This window comes from Suricata suricatta, chromosome 9 (genome assembly GCF_006229205.1).
Source record: "Suricata suricatta isolate VVHF042 chromosome 9, meerkat_22Aug2017_6uvM2_HiC, whole genome shotgun sequence".
Taxonomy (NCBI): domain Eukaryota; kingdom Metazoa; phylum Chordata; class Mammalia; order Carnivora; family Herpestidae; genus Suricata; species Suricata suricatta.
In genome coordinates, this window is record NC_043708.1 from 74,123,651 (window position 1) to 74,143,351 (window position 19,701).

At 41.3% G+C, this 19,701-nt stretch overlaps 1 protein-coding gene across 1 annotated transcript in view; it reads left to right on the plus strand.

Moving 5' to 3' along the window:
• The window catches only part of AVEN (apoptosis and caspase activation inhibitor), a 182,932-nt gene that overhangs the window by 25,856 nt on the left and 137,375 nt on the right, over positions 1-19,701 (plus strand). Inside the window, exon 3 of the mRNA XM_029952227.1 lies at positions 18,039-18,216. Coding sequence (XP_029808087.1) covers positions 18,039-18,216 — 178 coding nt within the window. The remainder of the gene's footprint in view (positions 1-18,038; positions 18,217-19,701) is intronic.

Sequence of the window (19,701 nt, forward strand, 5' to 3'; positions counted from 1 at the left end):
AAGTTTTTAATATAGGAGACATAACGAAATAATATGGGTGAAATGACAGATGTGTGAGATCAATCTAAAAATATTCCAGAAAAAAATACACAAAGTGTATATGTATGCATGTGTGTATTTGAGGAAGCAGGGGGTGATAGATAAAACCAAGATTGGCAAATTATTCGTAATTGTTGAAGCTGGGTTATGGGTACCTGGGGATTTAGTGTACTGTGAAGAGTTTTATAATAATACAAATTCAAAAACTTAAGGTAGTCTTTCAGTTTCTTTTTTTTTTTTTAATGTTTTCATTTATTATTGAGACAGAGAGACAGAGCACGAGTCGGGGAGGGGCAGAGAGAGGGAGACACAGAATCTAAATCAGGCTCCAGGCTCTGAACTGTCATCACAGAGCCTGATGTGGGGCCTGAACTCAAGAATTGTGAGATCATGACCTGAGCCAAAGTTGGCCGGTTAACCAACTGAGCCACTCAGGTGCCCCTCAGTTTCTTTTCTTTAGTAGAAAAGGAGTAATTTGGCATTTGAGGGCATTTATGATATAGGAGTCTTGTTTTGGGGGTGGATTAAGTTTGCTTCATTCATCTTTAAGTTCATGATTTGACTTTGTATTGACTTTGTGATCTTTTAAGACTGTGAAGTATGTTGGTTTGGGGGATGGGCCAGATGAGGGATGGGGATTAGGGAGAGCACTTGTTGGGACGAGTACTTGGTGTTACATGTAAGTGATGAATCACTAAATTCTACTCCTGAAACCATTATTACATTATATGTTAACTAACTTGGATTTAAATAAAATTAAAAAAAAGACTGATGATGAAGTAGACTGGAACATCAGGTTTAGCTGTGAATCTGAAAGTACTTGTTTTGGTTGAGATTGAGAGTGAGAAAGCTGGTTAGATTAAACCTCACATTGTTCATGTCTCTCCGGGTCTCCGTTCCTATCCCATTTAGGAGAAAATCCAAATTCCTTACCATGCCATGTAAGGCCCTTCATGATCCGATGCCTGCTCACTCTTAGGCCTCATTATTGCACTCTTTCCTCCAAATTCAATCCCACACAGCCAGTGTAATGACATTGGCTTCATTTCTGATCCCTGAGTGAGAGAGGATTGTTCTCTCCTGAGGGCCTGTGCACCTGCTGCCTGGAACATTCTGCCTTTCTTTCCCCAAATCCTTACACGGTCTACTCTGTTATCCGATCAGTTTCTCGGCGTAAATTTTATCTCTGAAGATATTTTTCTGACTATTCTATATCAGATAGTGACCTCATCATTCTCCAACCCCTGGCCCTAGTGTGTTTGTGCAGTATTGGTCACTACCTGAAGAGTGGATTTTGTGTTTAAGCATGGCATTACTTGCAACATTCTGGAAACATTCACATTCATGTTCTGTTAGCAGCTCTATTTTTCCTATTACAACTCAGAGCAGCACAGGGAAGGTCGGTTTAGCTGTGTATCTGAGATGAAACTCGGTCTATTTTGCCATCAACAAAAAGAGCCAGAGTGAGTGTAAATGTCTGCCAAAGTAAGAAGCCTCTAATCCACGCATCCTTTCTTTGGTGCCTTTAACAGCGTGAACACGTGTAGATTAGGTTCTCGTGGTCCTTCTCAACATACCTGATGAACAGCTGTTTACAATGAATAGTTAACCACCCACCTGGCTTCTTAAGCCTGGTGTGATTGGGAAGGAGGGCCAGAGACTGAGGCTGACAGAGGGCAGGGAGGAGGCGAGGATGGTGTGCTGGAGGTCAGGTAGGTTTTCTCTTTCCCTCGGTCTTTTTTTGTTTGTTTTAAGTTAATTTATTTATTTTTTGAGAGAGAGTGGGAGAATGAATGCCTGCAAGTGGGGTAGGGGCAGAGAGAGAGGGAGAATCCCAAGCAGGTTCTGCACTGTCAGCACAGAGCCTGAATCGGATCTCAAACCCCCAAACCGTGAGATCATAACCTGAGCTGAAGTCCATCAAGAATCAGATGCATAAGTGACTGAGCCACCTGGGTGCCCCTCCCCCTGTCTTCTGTAAGGGTATGAAATAAAGAGTGACAGCTAAGACTAGGATAAACATGTGCACGGAAGGTCCTGGTTTTATGAGAATCAAGGGTGGGATTTTCTCCATTCTGCCTATTTCTTCAAGCGGAAGGTGAGAGGTGGGCTAGTGCCTCAGCTCAGGCGTGGAAGCTGCCGGAATGTACAGTGGGAGGAGAGGTGCAGCCTTAGTGGGTAACAGGAAATGAAAGTTAGGGGAGGACGGGACTGAGGTGAAGTCAGCCCACTAGGTCCTGTTTCTCCTGTGCATTGCAATGGAAAACCACGGACAGACTGATTACTCGAGGACTCAGGAAAGCAAAGAGAAAGTGGCAAATTGGGAAGGGAGAGAAAACAGGGCAGAAAGCACCTTCGTTGGGGACCAGTGGGGTGAGGTTCTTGTTTTTCTTTTCTCTCTGGCCATGAGCCAGAAGCTCTCAGAGCTGCAGCAGCGGTGCAGAGGGCGCTAAAATCCAAGAAAAGTCCTATCTTTCTGGTCAGAAGAGTAGGACAGTGCAGGCTGGAAGGGGCGTAGGTGTCTCTCCCTCATTTTGAATCCTGGCGGGGACCCCTCGGGGGAGCTCAGGTGGCTGGCTGTGCTGGCAGCTAAAATGCCTTCGGAGGGGCTCCTGGGTGGCTTAGTCGGTTGAGCGACCGGCTACAGCTGAGGTCATGATCTCGTAGTTCGTGGGTTTGAGCCCCGTGTTAGGCTCTGTGCTAACAGGTAACTGAGAGCCTAGAACCTGTCTTCAGATTCTGTGTCTCCCTCTCTCTGACCCTCCCCTGCTCACATGGTCTCTCTCTCTCTTTCTCTCTCTCAAAAATAAGTAAAACATTAAATTTTTTTATGTTAAAAAAATAAAATGCCTTCGGCAATCCTATTGTTCTGGCCAGGGGAACCAGGAAAGAGGGCCTCTGTGGTCCAAAACATGTGAGAGACTGCCCGTTTTTATTTCCCTGTTTTTCTCCCTCTGCTTTGCCCTCTGAGGAGCAATGTGGGCTGCTAGGACCCCAAGAAAAATCCCACCTCTGGGCCAGCAGATTGGGAGCATCCTAAGAGGAAAGACCTGGAAGTGGGGAGGGTCTTCTCCGCGCCTGGGCTGGCCTGAAGCTAGGACTCCCCCTGAGCTGCACATGGGGGAGCAAAAGCCTTGAGCACTGGGGTGGCCTTGGACCATGGCCCGCAGAAGAGGAGGCAGAACTTGCCATCTGAACGTAACCAGATTGGTTGTCTGATGAAAAGGAGCAAACAAAATCCTAATGCTCTCCAGAGGATTTATAACAGGACCCAGAGTCTGTGCAACTGTTATACTGCATTTAAAACTTTACAGTATTCCAAAAATCGTGACCAATTTTTGAGACAAAAGACAGTCAAATACTAACGATGATAACCCAGATACTGGGATCATGAGATAGAGACTTTGAAGCAGTTATAATACACGCCCCATGGGTTCAACTATCTTGAGGTGGAGGAAACCTCTTCTTTGAGGAGACAAATGGAAAATGTGACCTTGGGTTAGGCAAAAAATTCTTAGATCTAGGACTGAAAGCACGATCTGCAAAATAAAAAAGTTGATAAATTTGGACTCTTCATGAAAAGATAAGGCACATAGAGGGTATGTGGGTGATCTCGGACCTTCCACTCCATTTTGCTGTGAGCCTCGAACTACCTAAGCAATAAATTCTACAACAACAACAACACGGACTGGGACACATCTGTTCAAGTCGCGTATCCAACAAAGGACGTTTACCCAGAAAATCTATAGCCTTCTCAAAACCCAGTAAGAAAGAATCCGTTAAAAAATGGGGAAAAGATTTAAAAAAATTTTTTTAAATGTTTTTTGTTTTATTTTTTTGAGAGACAGACAGAGCAAGCAGGGGAGGGGCAGAGAGAGAGGGAGACACAGAATCTGAAGCAGGCTCCAGGCTCTGAGCTGTCAGCACAGAGCCCGACGCGGGGTTTGAATCCAGGAACCGTGAGATCATGACCTGAGCCGAAGCCAGACGCTTAACCGACTGAGCCACCGAGGCACCCGGGGGTTGGGGGGGGGGATGATTTCAACACACAGTTCACCCCAGAAGATATATCCATGGCAACTAGCGCCAAGGTGCTCAACAACGTTTGTTTTTAGGGAAATGCAGACGAGAACCTCAAGGAGAACTCACTGTACAGCTGTTAGCGTGGCTTAGAAAAATGGCCACATCAAACCCCAGCAGCTTCGTGTCACGTTAAACATGACCTTGTATGATATGGCAGTCCCACTTGCAGGTATTACTTACTGAAAAGAAATGAAAACTTAGGCTTGTGAATGCTTACAGTGGCCTTTTATCATTGCCAAAAGCCAGAAGCGACTGCCCAGATTCTGTAGCTGGTGAAGGGATGGGTACTCAAACTGTGGTACATCATAAGGTGTGCCTCAAGTTAGCAATAAAAAGGTGTGAACCAGTGTTCTCCACAAGGATGGATCTACTGTGAATGCTCTTTAAGTGAAGGAAGCTTGGACAGTTGGCCTGATGGAAAATTTTGGGGTGATGGGACTGTTCTGTATCTTGATTGGGTGGTGGTTACATGTCTACCTATTTAAAAAAAAGTATTTTGAGAAGGCAAGAGAGAATGTGTGTAGTCACTCAGGTGGAGGGGCAGAGAGAGACGGAGAATCCCAAGCAGGCTCTGTGGTGACAGCGTGGAGCCCAACACAGGGCTCAATCCCACAAACCACAACATTATGATCTGAGCCGAAATCAAGAGTTGGAAGCTTAACGGACTGCACCACGCAGGTGCCCCTACAGGACTATGTTTATTTAAAGTCCTAGAATTTTGTTTGTATTTACCCTGTGGAAGTGGGAAAAAGGAAACAATTACTGAAGAGCCATCTATTTAAAACGTTTATCAAGTCCTCAAAAGTAAAAGTACTCCAGACCAAGAGGACTATTATTTTTCACATGAAATATTTTGTCAGTGAGGGAAGTAGGTCATCAGCCCTCCTCAGATCTGAAAGAGACAGCATGTCTGTTTGGCAGAGTTGTAAATACAGGCTTTCTTTTTTTCAAGTGAGTTGTGTGCTTAAACTAATGGAATCTACCCTCCCCCACCCAGCTCAGGACTCGATTCTGTAGAATCGCACTCTTGCTGCCCTGTGAGGAGCTTTAGAATAATAAAAGGAGTTTCTCTTTTTCTTTTATCCCCTCCATACACTGAATTGCTGTGGATAAAGCCAGAAGACTGGTCTTGGGGTTGTATTGAGGGAAGCAAGGTTTATCTTGCTGGTGACTGTGACATTTTCTTTGGGACAGACTGTGTCTCAGGCCCTCTTCCTGTCCCTTTTTATTCTCTAGGGCTGTCTCTGAGACATCGCCCATTCAGAACTATCTTAATGATATATCACACTCTAGACATTTTCTTTTTTTCTCCCCTTGTCAAAGTTGCGATAATGACAGGGCGTTATTCTCCGGGAAGGGCTCTGAATCTCAGATGACTTCAATCTAGTCAGTGTTGCTTCCTCAGAAATCCCAGCGGGGTGCTGTTTGGAGGCAGATGAGCCTTTTTGTGTGAAGGACCATAGATTGTGTGAATGCCATGCGGGGACACACACCGGTTTCATTCTGCCGCAGCTGGAGCTCATCTCCTAATAGGCTTCAGCTTTTTCAAGTTTATTCCTCGTGAGGGTTTCGATTACGATTTTAAATCCACAGGCCTCCTTGTTAGAAGACGGGGTACTAGAGTTTAATTTGTGCTTCTTTCACAAAAGAGTATTTGGACGTTGTGGTTGGGGATCTCGAGGAGGGGCAGTGAGGTGTCACTTTCAACTTCTATGAAGAGAGGTAAATAGTGTCACGCTCGTACAAAAGATAAGGGCGCACGTGATGCTAGTGTCCCCAGCTCCGAGAGAATTTCACCAACGTGCGGTCAGTTAGGCTCACCATGCTGTGTCCCTGCTGTAAGGCCCTTAGCTTGTGTGCTCGACATAATCCTGATCCTGGGATTTGCATTTCGTCCTCGCAGATGGGAGCTTTGAGAAAATCCACCTTTGTCTAATGCAAGGTAGAAAAGCCTTCTTCCTTCCTCAGGCCTCTTGGCTGCCCTTTCTTTTAATTAAAGTTTTTGCCTCCCCAATGTCGGAAGAGCCTCTTAAAGGTCACACTTGAAAAGAGCTGCAGAAGGGAAATGCAGATTACAGAATTCTGTCCTTTCACGGGAGAAATGGTCTGTCAAATCTGTCTGCCCCTGAAAAGCGCATTTTCTCTTTCTTGTTTCTCAATTTTGGCTAAAGTAGCATGGAGCTGAAGGAATTTTTGCTCGTATGTGGCCATGATGCCTTTCAGTTGATGGCGGAGGCACGAGACCATGTGGTGTAGCCAGAAAAGCGGGTGTCAGCTGTGTGCCTTTCAACTGTCCTGCATTGTGCAGCACAAATAGGGTTCCCTGTGTGCCCTCGTCTTCATTGCAAACAATGCCGTCTTTTTCCACCTGCAAAATATTTGCGCTTGAAATCTCTAAATACGATTTGTAGTAGCTGTCATTTGATTTGTTGGTTTCTCCTTCCACGGAGCCTGCTCACAGGAGTGCTGTGAGTGCCTTCTGACTTTTCTTGTTCATGTGGCCGTGTGCAGGTGCTCTTGGAGAGACAGAAAAGAGTGCAACACACAGAAAAATCCAGCCAGCCCACAGAAGAAAAGTGTGAGGTGCTTCGCACAATTGTGTTCATCAGGGAAGAAGTGAAAAGTTGGTCTAGTGGCGTCATTCCTCATTGTTAGGTCATTGTGTATGTGTGGGCGGACCCACATGAACTAGGTGCTTAAAAAGAGAATTCTGGTAGGTCCATTGTTCTCTAATGCGAATTGGCAAATCCAACAGCTTTTACTGGTTAGGGCTTGAGTTTGCCCCTGTGTAAAGACAAGACGACAAAAAAGTTATGTGGAGATTAGGTCTTGTATCTTCTGAAATTTAACCTGGTCGGTTAAACTTGGAGCTTTTTGTCACCAGGAGAGAGAGGATCGTACTTCGGTCAAGGGACGTGAATGCCGTAATGTGTGGAACTTTCATGAAGGCACACAAATTCCTAGCTGCACATCTGTAACTTAGATCCATCACTTACAAAGGCACAGTGAGTTGGCAGTCCGTTTGAGTTGCGAGGTGGTAGGAGAAGGGTTTCCTGCCAGATGGTGGCATTAATCTTCTAATTAAGCATAGATTAAGATTTAGATCACACCTGTTTTGCAGTTTCCTTTTTTCACATTTACCAGTTTGTCATGAGTTGACATCTTGTTGTGTTTCCATTTTGCTCTGGGGAACTTTTGATAATTTTTGCAAATACTCATCAACTCATTTCAAATTCTTTATCTTTTCTTTATTGCTATTGATTATGTGTGTCCTCTCCTCCCAATCTCTGGTCATATTTATTGTTTTTCACTGTAAGTGACTTTTTACTATCAAGCCACTTCCCCACATTGTGAACCTTGCTGTTTTAAATGATGGGTATGAATGGGTTGCAGTTGAATAAGCTTTTTGTGTCAGAGGTTTGCTCTCTTGTATGGATGCTAAATTTTTAGAGTGGGTACATGACCTATTTCAACTGTATTTCATCTGCATATATGTAATTACGTATAAGATCATAGCCTATCTTCGAGCACTTCCTTTAAATGAAGATAACTGAATGAGTTTTGAGAGATCAACATCATGTCATTGATGTAAGGAAGGTAGCTTCACTCCTCAGAGAATGATTCTGGAATCATTCGTCTCTGGCTTCCTGTACTTCTTTTGCCGTTTAAACAGTGTCATTGGTTTTTTTTTCTACTGGTAGGGGTTTTGAATAGAAACTTCACAAAGGCATTAGAAATGAAGAGACTTAAAACATTAGAGAGAATGATTTATTTAACGAATATTTTGCTCAGTCAAGAGACATGTTAGCAAAAGCACTGGGTTGCATTCTAGGCAGATTGTCATTCTGCTTTTGCCATTAAGGGAGACCTTGGATAAGTCCTTTTCTGAGCCTCCTCTCCTCTCTTAAAGCCTTTGGACTTAAACAAGATGATCTACACAATGCTTTGAGAGAGATAGTATTGTTGCAACCAAATTTTCTATTTGTCTCCATGGACTGATATCCTAGAGCAAGCATGCAAAGGTATTAGTAGAAGTTCTATTATAAAGGTAGAAACATACATTGTCTAGTAGTAAAACCTCTATTTTGAGGCATAGGAAAGACTAAATGATTTCAGTTTTTTGAAGTTTATTTTAAACTTTAAACTAACTCAAGTGGGTAGAGGCAGAGAGTGAAGGAGAGAGAATCCCAAGTAGGCTTCTTGTGGGGCTTGATATTAGTCACGGACTGTGAGATGATGACCTGAACCAAAAATCAAGAGTCAGATGCTCAACAGAATGAGCCACCCAGGTGTCCCAGATGATTTCTTTCTTCTTCTTCTTTTTTTTTTTTATTCAAGAATATGTTGATCCTAAAGGCACTGGACTCACTTGGGTAGAACATATGACTCTTGATCTTGGAGTCATGAGTTGGAGTCATGAGTTGGAGTGTTGGGTGTAGAGATTACTACAGAAAATAAATAAAACTTAAAAAGACTGAGTTTCTTAAAAAAACAAAAACAAACAGACTCTATCGACTCTGTTGTGCCCATTGGATAAAGTAAATAGCAAACAGAAGAATTGTATATGACAATACATTCCTTAGAAGTGTTGCTAGAATAAATGGTGGTTAGGTAACAGAACTTTCAAACCTTTTAGAACTTTTTTTTTCCTTTTAGAACTTCTGAATGAGGCTTACTTAAATCACTTACCTTGAGAATTGAAATGTTACAATTGGTAGTTACATGGTAACAGGAACATTGCATGAAAGAACTTGAGTGATAAATGTCCCAAAATAGCCAGTGAGAAGGGATTTCTTTGAGGAAACTGCTTAACTTTATTGACAGAAGGATGGTATCTCCATACGTTGAAAGTGGCACGTGGTGGTAACTTTGCCTCACTAATAGGTGAGCTGAGCATACATTCTCTGCTTTTTTATGTTAACAAATGGACCAAGGGGGTGAATTTGGGAGATTATTTAGAAATTGGTTTAGAACTCAGTGTAAAGAAGAAACACGTTTTGTCTGTCAAAACACCCATGGTTTTTATTTTTTAAATTTATTATTATTATTATTTTATAAATGAAGCACTTCACAAGAAGAGGGAATGCTTTAAGTATTTCCATTTCTCCGGTCAGGTGCCCATGGCTAGAGCTGAATGATACGGTTCTCTCAGCTCGAAATGCTGTCCTCCTCCTCCTCTCTCTTCCATTGCTGGTGTTTTTTCTGTGCTCCTGTGACCTCTTATGAATGCACATGCACACACATCACACTTTTTAAAGTCTATGTTGGCTTCTCTGATTTCTTCCTAGGACGTGCTTTCATAAGGTGAGGGGCCTTGTCTTGTTTTTGTATTCCCCAATACCTGAACTGGTGACCCACACTCTGTAGCTACTCAAGAAATAGTTGTTGAAGAAATGTTGGCAACAGTGTAGGACCGTTAGCAGGGAACAGAAGCAGTCCTGTCCCCTTCAGATATATTGTAGGACAGACAGATGAAAGATAAGTGCCATCAAAAGAGGGGAGGCTGGGTGACCCAGTCAGTTTAGCGTCTAACTCCCGATCTCCGCTCAGGTCATGATCTCACAGTCATGAGGTCGAGCCCTGCGTCAGGCTGTGGGGTGAGTGTGGAGCCTGCTTGGAAATCTCCCTCCCTCCCTCTCTTTCTCTCTCTCTTTCCTTTGTGTGTGTGCTGTCTTTCTCAAAATAAATAAACATTAAAAAGATAAAGTTATATTTACAGAAAGAAATGTATCCAGAGAAGGAACTAAAAATAAGGTGGTTTTTAATTTTTAATTTTATCTAAAAAATTTGGGGTGTGGAGGAGATGGCACCGGCTTAGTCCCTCACCCAGTTCATTCTGAGTAGCACAACCGGAAAAGGTGACTGGCATCTAGGAAATGTAGAACAAGCAATGGTGTGGAAGGAATTGGACGTTTGCGCTTAGGAAGGGAGCGGTGTGGTTAATTGGGTGGAAGACCTCATGGCCGGCTCCGCCACAGGGCAGGCTGGCCCCGCTGGATTTCTGCACGATCTCACTGGAGGGCAGAGGGTGGGCCCGGGCTACTCGGGTTCCTTCTAGTTCAGTCACTGTTGACCTGTTAATTAGTTCTCTCCCTCTAGTGACTTGGGAGTTTAGGGAGTGTCCTAAAGTCGGCTGGATAAATAAACAACAGCCATGTAATGGTCAGTGAGCTTTCTGGAAAGTGGGAGGTGATGGTGTTGAAACCTCAGTAACCACGGAAACCAGTCCTGTGCCGCTGGATGAGAGGAGTGAAAATTTAACTGAGGCTGTCCAAAGAAAACCTGGCCATTTCCAGCATTAAGGCCAGGCAGTGAAATCCCAGGGAGGATGGGGCCGAGGCACTGTCCCTGAGCTATCACTTGCCCCCTTAAGAGAAAGCAAACCGTCAGTGGCTGTGGTCAAGATGAGTGGTTTGTACACCAACCTTGCTCAGTCTACGGACAGCCCTTTTGTCAACGTTGGTGTGTGTGTGTGTGTGTGTGTGTGTGTGTGTGTGTGTGTAGGAGAGGGGCAGAGAGAGAGAGAGAATCCTAAACAGGCTCCCAGATAAGGGGCTCGATCCCATCACCCTATGATCATGACTTGAGCCAAAATCAAGACTCGGAGACTTCGATGCCTAACCGACTCGAGTCGCCCAGGCATTCCAGATAACTTTGTGTATACAAAATCTTCTAATTAAATGATTTAGCAAAGAAAAGTTTTTGCTCGAAGGCCTCTTAGTTGTATCTCTGGTTATTGTAGGATTCTCTATTGTGCGTGTCAATAGATTGACGAAGTAAAATGCTGGCTTTTTTTCTTAGAACCACACCAAAAAGCAGATAGTCATTATAGTTCCATTTAACACCTTCTTTACTAGAAACTTTGTTGACCGTAACCTGATATACAGAATTTTACCTGAAGGTTGGGACTTGCAAGGTTGAGTAACTTGGTAGTTTTTAAGCCTTTTTTAGTCTAAATCCTTACATGAAATTCAAGCTGTAAAGCAGATAAAATGAAACTGATTCTATTGCCACTTACCTCACCTTTCCCCAAGGACCTCATAAAAGGACCTCCACCAAGTATACTTAAAATTGCCATTTGGTCCAATGAAAGTTACTGCAGTCTAATTTCCAGACTACCCTTAAATTACAGTAGCGTAAACTCTCAAGGTCTTTGCAATAAGATATCCTGTAGTCTAGCCCTTCTACGGACTGCCTGGAACTGGTTATTCCCTTTCAATGTGTCTCCTCTTTTTATCCAACTCTCGGAAACAAAATAGCCCAGGTGGGAAGGAGAAGATACGAGGAGTTGGAGTGGGAAAGATAAGGACTGGGATGAGTGAGGGGTCTTTGAGCAGCTGCTTTGAGGATTGGGGGGCTGCTTTTTCTGTCCTCAGATTCCTCTGCCTCCTCCTCTTTCCATATACTGATCACAAGGAAGGACAAGAAAAGAAGCCGTAGATAATCTCTTACTAGAGAAACCTCTGAATTTGATGATGGTTTGGGTCACTGTTTCCCCATTCATACTGGCTAGAGTATTTTGGAGCTAAACCACTGTGAACATTGTTCTGGGCTTAATAAATACTGTAGATAAATGTGCCATATACTGTGTTTACTGTTTTTTTCCCTAAGTATGATCATGCTCTAAATGCATATTTTTATACACAGTGACAAATAGAAACTTCCTTATTAGTTTACTTGTATATTAGGTATATAGTGTGTGTGTGTGTGTGTGTGTGTGTGTGTGTGTGTGTTAATTAGTTATATAGGTAATTAGGTATATAGTGTATACATATATATTTAAATTTTAGTTGGAATTTAGCTTTTTGAAATACTACATAAAATTATTATTAAAAATTTTTTAATGTTTTTGAGAGAGAGACAGAGTGCAAGCAGGGGAGGGGAAGAGAGAGGGAAACACAGAATCTAAAGTAGGCTTCCAGGCTCTGAGCTTTTAGGACAGAGCCTGATGTGGGGCTCGAACTCATAGAATGTGAGATTGGGACTTGAGCCAAAGTTGGTTGCTTAACCGACTGAGCCATCCAGGTACCCCTACATAACAATTATTTTTGCTAGCACATATACCAAATGCTGTCATTGAACTCCTTAATTATGATGGTTTATAAACTTTTCTTTTAAGAAGAATATTTAAGGTAGTGAAGCATCAGCTGTTTCATGAAATGATTATAGAAGATAAAATATGGCCTCAACAGCGTCACAGATATAAACGTTGGCAGTTAGACTATTAAGTAGTGATCTATTTTAAAGCTTGGTAACATTTGATTTTTTTTTTTTGAATATTTATTCATTTTTGAGAGACAGAGAATGACAGAGCATGAGCAGGGGAGGGGCAGAGAGAGAGGGAAAAACAGAATCTGAAGCAGGCTCCAGGCTCTGGGCTGTCAGCACAGAGTCCAACGTGGGGCTCGAACCCACAAACCGCAAGATCATGACCTGAGCTGAAGTCAGATGCTTAACTGACTGAGCCACCCAGGCGCCCCTATAATTTTATCTTTTAAGGAATGAGAGAAGAAAGAATAATAAGCATATATTTATAACTTTTGTTATGTTAGCCTTCTTATTTCCTACTGCTAGTTTTGCACATTTGTTCCTGTATATTTGAGTTCCCATACAAAGTCCTGTGCTTAGCAGTACAATTTTGCTCCCACCTTCCTCGTTTGTGCTATCATTGGCAAAGGTACTGTTGGGCCTATAACATGGAAATATAGTTGTGCACATACTACTTTAAATTGCTTTTAAAATCAGTTGGAGGAGGAGAGCCCATATTAGATAGGATTTGTAAATATTTTCTCCTATAACCTAAGTTGGCTTTTCATTTTTCAATTAAGTTTTTAATTTTAATTCCAGTATACTTAACATACAGTGTTATTTTAGTTTTGGGTGTACAAAATAGTGATTCAACAGTTCTATACGGCACCCAGTGCTCATCATTAGAAGTGTACTCTTTAATCCCCCTCACCTTTCCCCCATCCCTTATCCACCTCCCTTTGGTAGCCATCAGTTTGTTCTCTATAGTTAAGCACCTGTTTATTAGTTTTTCTCTCTTATTTTTTTTCCTTTGCTCTTTGTTTTGTTTCTAAATTTCACATATGAGTGAAATCATATGGTATTTGTTTTTCTCTGACAGGCTTACTTCACTTAGCATAATACTTTCTAGCTCCATCCATGTTGTTGCAAATGGCAAGATTTCATTCTTTTTATGGCTGAATAATATCCCATGATTATATCTATACTTATGTCTAGATAGATACACACACATATACACCACATCTTTATCTGTTTCTCTATCGATGAACACCTGGGCTGCCTCCATAATTGGGCTATTGTAAATAATGCTGCAATAAACATAGAGGTGCATGTATCCTTTGGAATTAATATTTTTGTAATTTTTGGGTAAATATCCAGTAGTGCAATTGCTGGATTGCAGGGAAGTTCTCGTTCTTTAAAGGAAACAAGTGGAGCCTTTGTTCCTTTTTTTTCCCCTTTATGTTTGTTTAGTTTTTGAGTGGGGGTGGGGGGGGTGGAAGGGTGGGGGAGGAGCAGAGAGAGGGAGACACAGGTTCTGAAACTGATTCCAGACTCTGAGCTGTCAGCACAGAGCCTGATGCAGGACTCCAACTCATGAACTGTGAGATCATGACCTGCGTCGAAGTCAGACACTTAACTCACTGAGCCACCCAGGTGCCCCAGGGTAGTTCTGTTATTAATTTTTTTTTGCTATATTTTCTAGAGTTAGCTGCACCAGTTTGCATTTCCACCAATAGTGCATGAGGGCTCCTTTTTCTCCACTTCCTTTCCAACATTGTTGTTTCTTGTGTTTTTGATTTAGCCATTTTGACAGGGGTGGAGTGGTATCACATTGTAGTTTTCATTTGCATTTCCTTATTGATCAGTAAGGTTGATGCCTTTTCATTTTGTTGATGATTTCCTTTTCTGTACAGAGGCTTTTTAGTTTGATGTATTCTCTCTGCTTTATTTTTGTTCTGTTACCTTTGCTTTGGTGTCTAAAAAATTGCTGAGACTGAAGTCAAGGAGCTTACCACCTATGTTTTTATTCTAGAAGTTTTATGGTTTCACATCCCACACTCAAGTATTTAATCTGTTTTGAGTTGACTTTTGTATATGGTGTAAGAAAGTGATCTGGTTTCATTCTTTTGCATAGATCTGTCCAGTTTTCCCAGCACCATTTATTGAAGAGACTATTTTTTCCCCATGGTGTGCTGTTTGTCATAAATTAATTCACCATATATGTGTGGGTTTATTTCAGGGCACTCTTATGTTCCATTGATCTCTGTGTCTAGTTTTATGCCATTGCCATACTGTTTTGATTTCTATAGCTTTGTAATATAGTTTGGTACCAGGAAGCATGATGCCTCCAGCTTTGTTGTTCTTTCTTAAGATTGCTTTGGCTATTCAGTCTTTCGTGGTTCCATGCAAATTTTCAGATTGTTTGTTTTACTTCTATGGAAAATGTCACTGGAATTTTGATAAGGATTGCATTGAATCTGTAGATTGCTCTGGGTAGTATGGGTATTTTTAACAATATTCTTTTCATCTGTGAGTACAGTGTATCTTTGCATTTGTGTCTTGAATTTTTTTTATCAGTATCTTCTATTTTTCAGTATACAAAATTAGCTTACTAATTTTGTAATGATGTTAACATAATAATGATGCCTTCTTTGTTTTCACATTGCTTTCATCAGTATTTTCCTATTGTTTTTTTTTCTATCTTTGTGATTTTGCATATTTTGGCACATATCTTTGTAAAATGAAACAAACATAAAATCTATGGGAGTTTTTAAGATACACCTTTCTCTAAGTTACATCAGATGTCTTCTAAGCTTTATTACTTTTTACTGCCCTCTTGTGATGGAGTCTAATGATGGCTCTTCTCATCTCTGCAGTTGGATGGGAGCAATGAGATCATTATTCAGTGATTCTTTCAAGTTGGGGACTGATGAGTCACTCAGCTATTGGAGGCCCCAGTCTATTATAAACTCGTTTTAAGAACTAAATGATGGTGAGGGCAGGGCCACTGATTTTTCCTACGTCCCCTGCTTCTGTTTCAGGGCTTGTGTCACTGCTAGTAGTTCCTCGGGTGTTTCAGATCATCGTCCTCTTTCTCATAATGCTAATTACTCTGCCCAGGCTTACATTTTTGCCGTGTGTTATGGCGATGTCCACAAGTTTTGTGCTAACTGGAGAAGTCTTTCTGAACTCTGTTTGCCCAGTGGGCCAACCAAAGATATTGGATTTTCCCAGATTAGACCCTGCTAGTATTTTCAGCTCCAGTTCAGTCCCAGCCCAGTTCTCATCAGTTATGAAGCTGTTTTCTTTAGAACCTTCCTGGTATTTATTATTTAAACAGCAGATCTTAGTCACATACCTTGAAGCTGCTACCATCTTTTAGTTATGAGAATCTCTCAGGAATGGCTGGAAACCTGTAGGTTTCAGGCAATCTCTGCAATCCCTGGATTATGATGTACATTGCCATCTTTTTGTGCCATCAAGGAGGCTTATGATATTTGAGGGCTGAGTAATCTTGAAAGGTCAATTGCTCTATCCTTTCATGAAAGCTCATTAAATTTGATCCAGGTGAGAATTAATGACTAGTGTTAAATCTTTTTGGGGAATTAGAAATTTGTCATGGACAAAATAATACCATCCAGACAAGTTCCTAGATGCAAGGGGGAAAACCTACCTGTACAGTGGATGAATCGGACTGAATCCAAACTCCTTGGGTAATCTTAGCATTACTAACGTTGGGTCAGCCATTTATCTGTCATTTCATGTGATGTAACATAAGGTTCAGAGTACCATCTATGAAGTATTTTAACCAAAAAATATTTAACTTGACCCCATTGGGCATTCAGAGTTTCAGATTTTTTTAATCCATTAATCCCATAAACCCTACCACAAGGAAGCAGCCAGACAAAGGATGGGTCCTTCGGTACTCTATGTGTACTGGTCTCTCCAATAAATCAATGTTACAAAGATAGAGATGGGGCTAGACTCAAGGGCAGGTAAGGGGCAAACAGTGAGATTCACTCCACGATCTTGAGTAGGATACTAGCGTGGGCAAAGCCAGCTGTCAGGCAAATCTGGAAATGGTCTGGACGTTATATGAAATGACATTTACTGGGATGGCAGGATTCAGAATTTTGATGAAAAAAACCTTGCTACCAAAAATGTATTATAAATATGTAGATAGTGCATGTACTTCTGGATGTCTTTCTAATTGTGTTAATAGTGGGACTCCTACTCTCCAGTGATAGGAGTGTGGGGTTTTTGTTTATTTCTTTGCTTGTCTCTCCTCTTAATTTTCTGCAATGCACATGCCTTACTTTTGTGTTAACAAAAACTTATTTTTAAAAAAAAGTCTAGACTAACATGTCCTCAATAGATAGGTTGTGGTAATATATTGCACAAGGTTTTTTTCTTGATAAGGATTTCATAATCTTTGGGATAACTCTTTGAACCATGTCTAGATTGTACATGCATCTTTCTTGTTTAAGGCTTAATTTTTTACTATAGGACAATTTCAAATACATATAAAAGTAGATTACATAATTATCAATTATGCTCAGTTTATTTCCTCTGTACCCACCATTCCTCTCCACACATTAGTTTGAAGTAAATGCCTGTCTTTTCATCTATAAATAGTTGATATTCCTAAAAAATAACATTAAAAAAAACACAGTATGGTATCACCCCAAACAATACACAGAAATAGTAGTGTTTCTTCAATATAATCAAATATCCAGTTGTTGACATTTCTCTGTCTCAAAGGTGATTTTTATCTATAGTTACATTGTTTGAATATGACTTCACATAAGCTCCTGGGGTGCGTGGGTGGCTCAAATGGTTAAGTGTCTGACTCTTGATTTCAGCTCAGGTCATGATCTCATGGTTTGTGGGTTTGAGCCCTGCATCGGACTCTGCACTGACAGTGTGGAGTCTGCTTGGGATTCTCTCTCTCTCTCTCTCTCTATGTCTCTCTCTCTCAAAATAAATAAATTTACTTAAAAAATTACAAGAGATTCCTCTCCTTAAAAAAAAAAATAAGTTTCTGACATTACAAGTGGTTGTGCGTCCATTAAATTCTTTCAATCTATAGGTTTCTCCCTTCTCCCCTAGCATTTTCCCCCTTGCAAATTATTTGTTGAAGAAACTAGGCCCTTTATATTTTATAATTTCTCACCTTCTGCATTTCCCTTCATGCTCTCTTTTAATACTCAAGACTGGAAACTGTTCTCTTGAATGCACTTGAGCAGAGTTCCCATTTAAAACTTAGAAAGCTTATGTATTGTGTTTGTAAAATCTGTAAATGGCAATGGCTGATTTCTGTCCTAAAGTCCTCGAAGTGTAAGACCCATATACCCTTGGGGTGCCTGGGTAGCTCAGTCAGTTGAGCATCTGGCTCTTGATTTCCGCTCAGGTCATGATCTCACGGTGTGTGAGTTTGAACCCCTCATCGGGCTCTGTGCTGATAGCACGGAAGCACAGAACCTGCTTGGGACTCTCTCTCCCCCTCTCTCTGCCCTCCCAAAATAAATACCTCTTTCAAAATAAATAAAACTAAAAAAAAAAAAAAAAAAAAGACCTGTATAGCCTTGATTGTTTCAGTAAGATGAGGATTCCCTGGGCTGCACGTTAGCCCATCGGTTACACAGTTTTATACAGGCACTTGCCAGATTTCCTTTGCAAAGCAAAATGAAAAGTTTATCCTGAAAATGCATCCAGTACATGGGGTATTTTTGAAATATAATTTAGTCTCCTCAGGGAGCTTGGTCTCTAAATGTGCTCTTGATCGTGATACTTGTGTGCTATTTTTTGTTTTGTTTTACTTTACTGCTAAGGCTGCTAAGGTCGAAATTTCCACTGCTTGTGTATTGATTTGTCTCTAATGATTGCAGGTTGAAGATGACAGTGATTCAGAGACCTTTGGAGAAGAGAACGAGGAACAGGGACATTATTCTAAAAGAAAGATAGTCTCTAACTGGGATCGATATCAAGATACTGAAAAAGAGGTCAATAATGAAAGTGGAGAATCACAAAGGGGGACAGACTTCAGCGTGCTCCTCAGCTCCGCAGGTACGGGTTCGGCTTGCTTGCCTGTGGTTCAGGGCTCTGAAAGTTGCATGGACCTTTTATTTCTGTTCCTGTTAAAACTGTATTTGAATAACTAGCAATTCATCCTTTTCTCCTTTGGGTTTTAAATTCAAGTAGAGGACAGTGTGTCTAAGGGTTTGCAAGCAAAAAAGATGTTTCTTTAAGTGGAAGCCAGTGATTCCACGTACTGATGTAGAAGGATTTAAGTCCAGGTTGAAATGGATAAAAGGCTTTACAGAAATGAAAAATGCTGAACTATGCCCCTCTAAATTGGGTAGTCTGAAAACAGAGGCATTTTCTTTGATTTCAGAGGAATCAATGCTTGTGTTTATGCAAAGCTTTACCAAGTTTCTAGAGTATGTGTTTTCCCTTTTATAGCCAAGAATATGCATCATTGTGGATATGCACATATTAGAGAACTATGGACCTGACCACGAAAACTTTTTTTGTTTTGTGTTTGGACAGTCTTCTCTTTCAAGGTGAAATACTCTTTGCTTCTATAACGAGCTATATTTTAAGATTGACTCGACCCTGAGTGACGAGCAGCAGTGTGAAGCTGGAGAGTAGGAGAGCAGTTACAGAAAATAATGGAGCAGGGCTGACTGGAGAGATGGCTCTTCTCTGTTAGGCTGCGGCGTGAGAATTGAAAGGATGAGTGGAAGACGGAGTAGTGGTTTTCAAGGGTTAGGGATGGGAGGGTGGGAAGTGGGTGTGGTTAAAAAGAGCAACATGAAGGTTCTTTATGGTGCTGGTGTGGATCGTTATCTTGATTGTGGTGGTAGATAGACAGACTTACACAAATGATAACATTGTCTAGAACTTAACACACTGCAAATAGAACTGAGGAAATGTGAAGATTGGGGGCTCATATCAATGTCAGTTTGTCAGTACTTCTGGTTGTGATATTATAATACAGTTTTGCAAAATGTTATCATTGGGGAAACTGGGCCAAGTGTACGAGAGATCTCTGGGTATTATTTCTTAAATTTGTATGTGAGTCTACAGTGACCTCAACAACAATAAACCACAAAATATTGCCAGGTTAAAAAAAATGTAAAGAGTGATGATGTTAGAAGCAGAGAATAAAATGAAAATAATATTTTCAGACAATTTGCTTTGAATTCCCTCTTGCCTCCAACTTTTAGGTTGCTGTTGAGTTCCACCTTTCTTTTTTCTCATCTGCCTGTATTTTTGAATGCTCATACCAGACTAAGAATCATAAAGTGATGAATTCTCTTTCAACTTAATAGAATAAACCCCCTGAGTAGAAAGAAAATTGCGAGTGGAGAAAGTATGGTGAATGTGAGTCAGCAGAGCAAGGTTCAGACTGGTGTCCTGTTGTATGCTCCCCAGAGTGTCACCCTCTCAGTAGAGGTTTGATGACTGCGTCCAACTCACTGTCTAGGGGCCACTGACTCCTCTTTTTGCCAGTCAGATGAGTACTTCCCTCTTGTCACCTGCATTTTG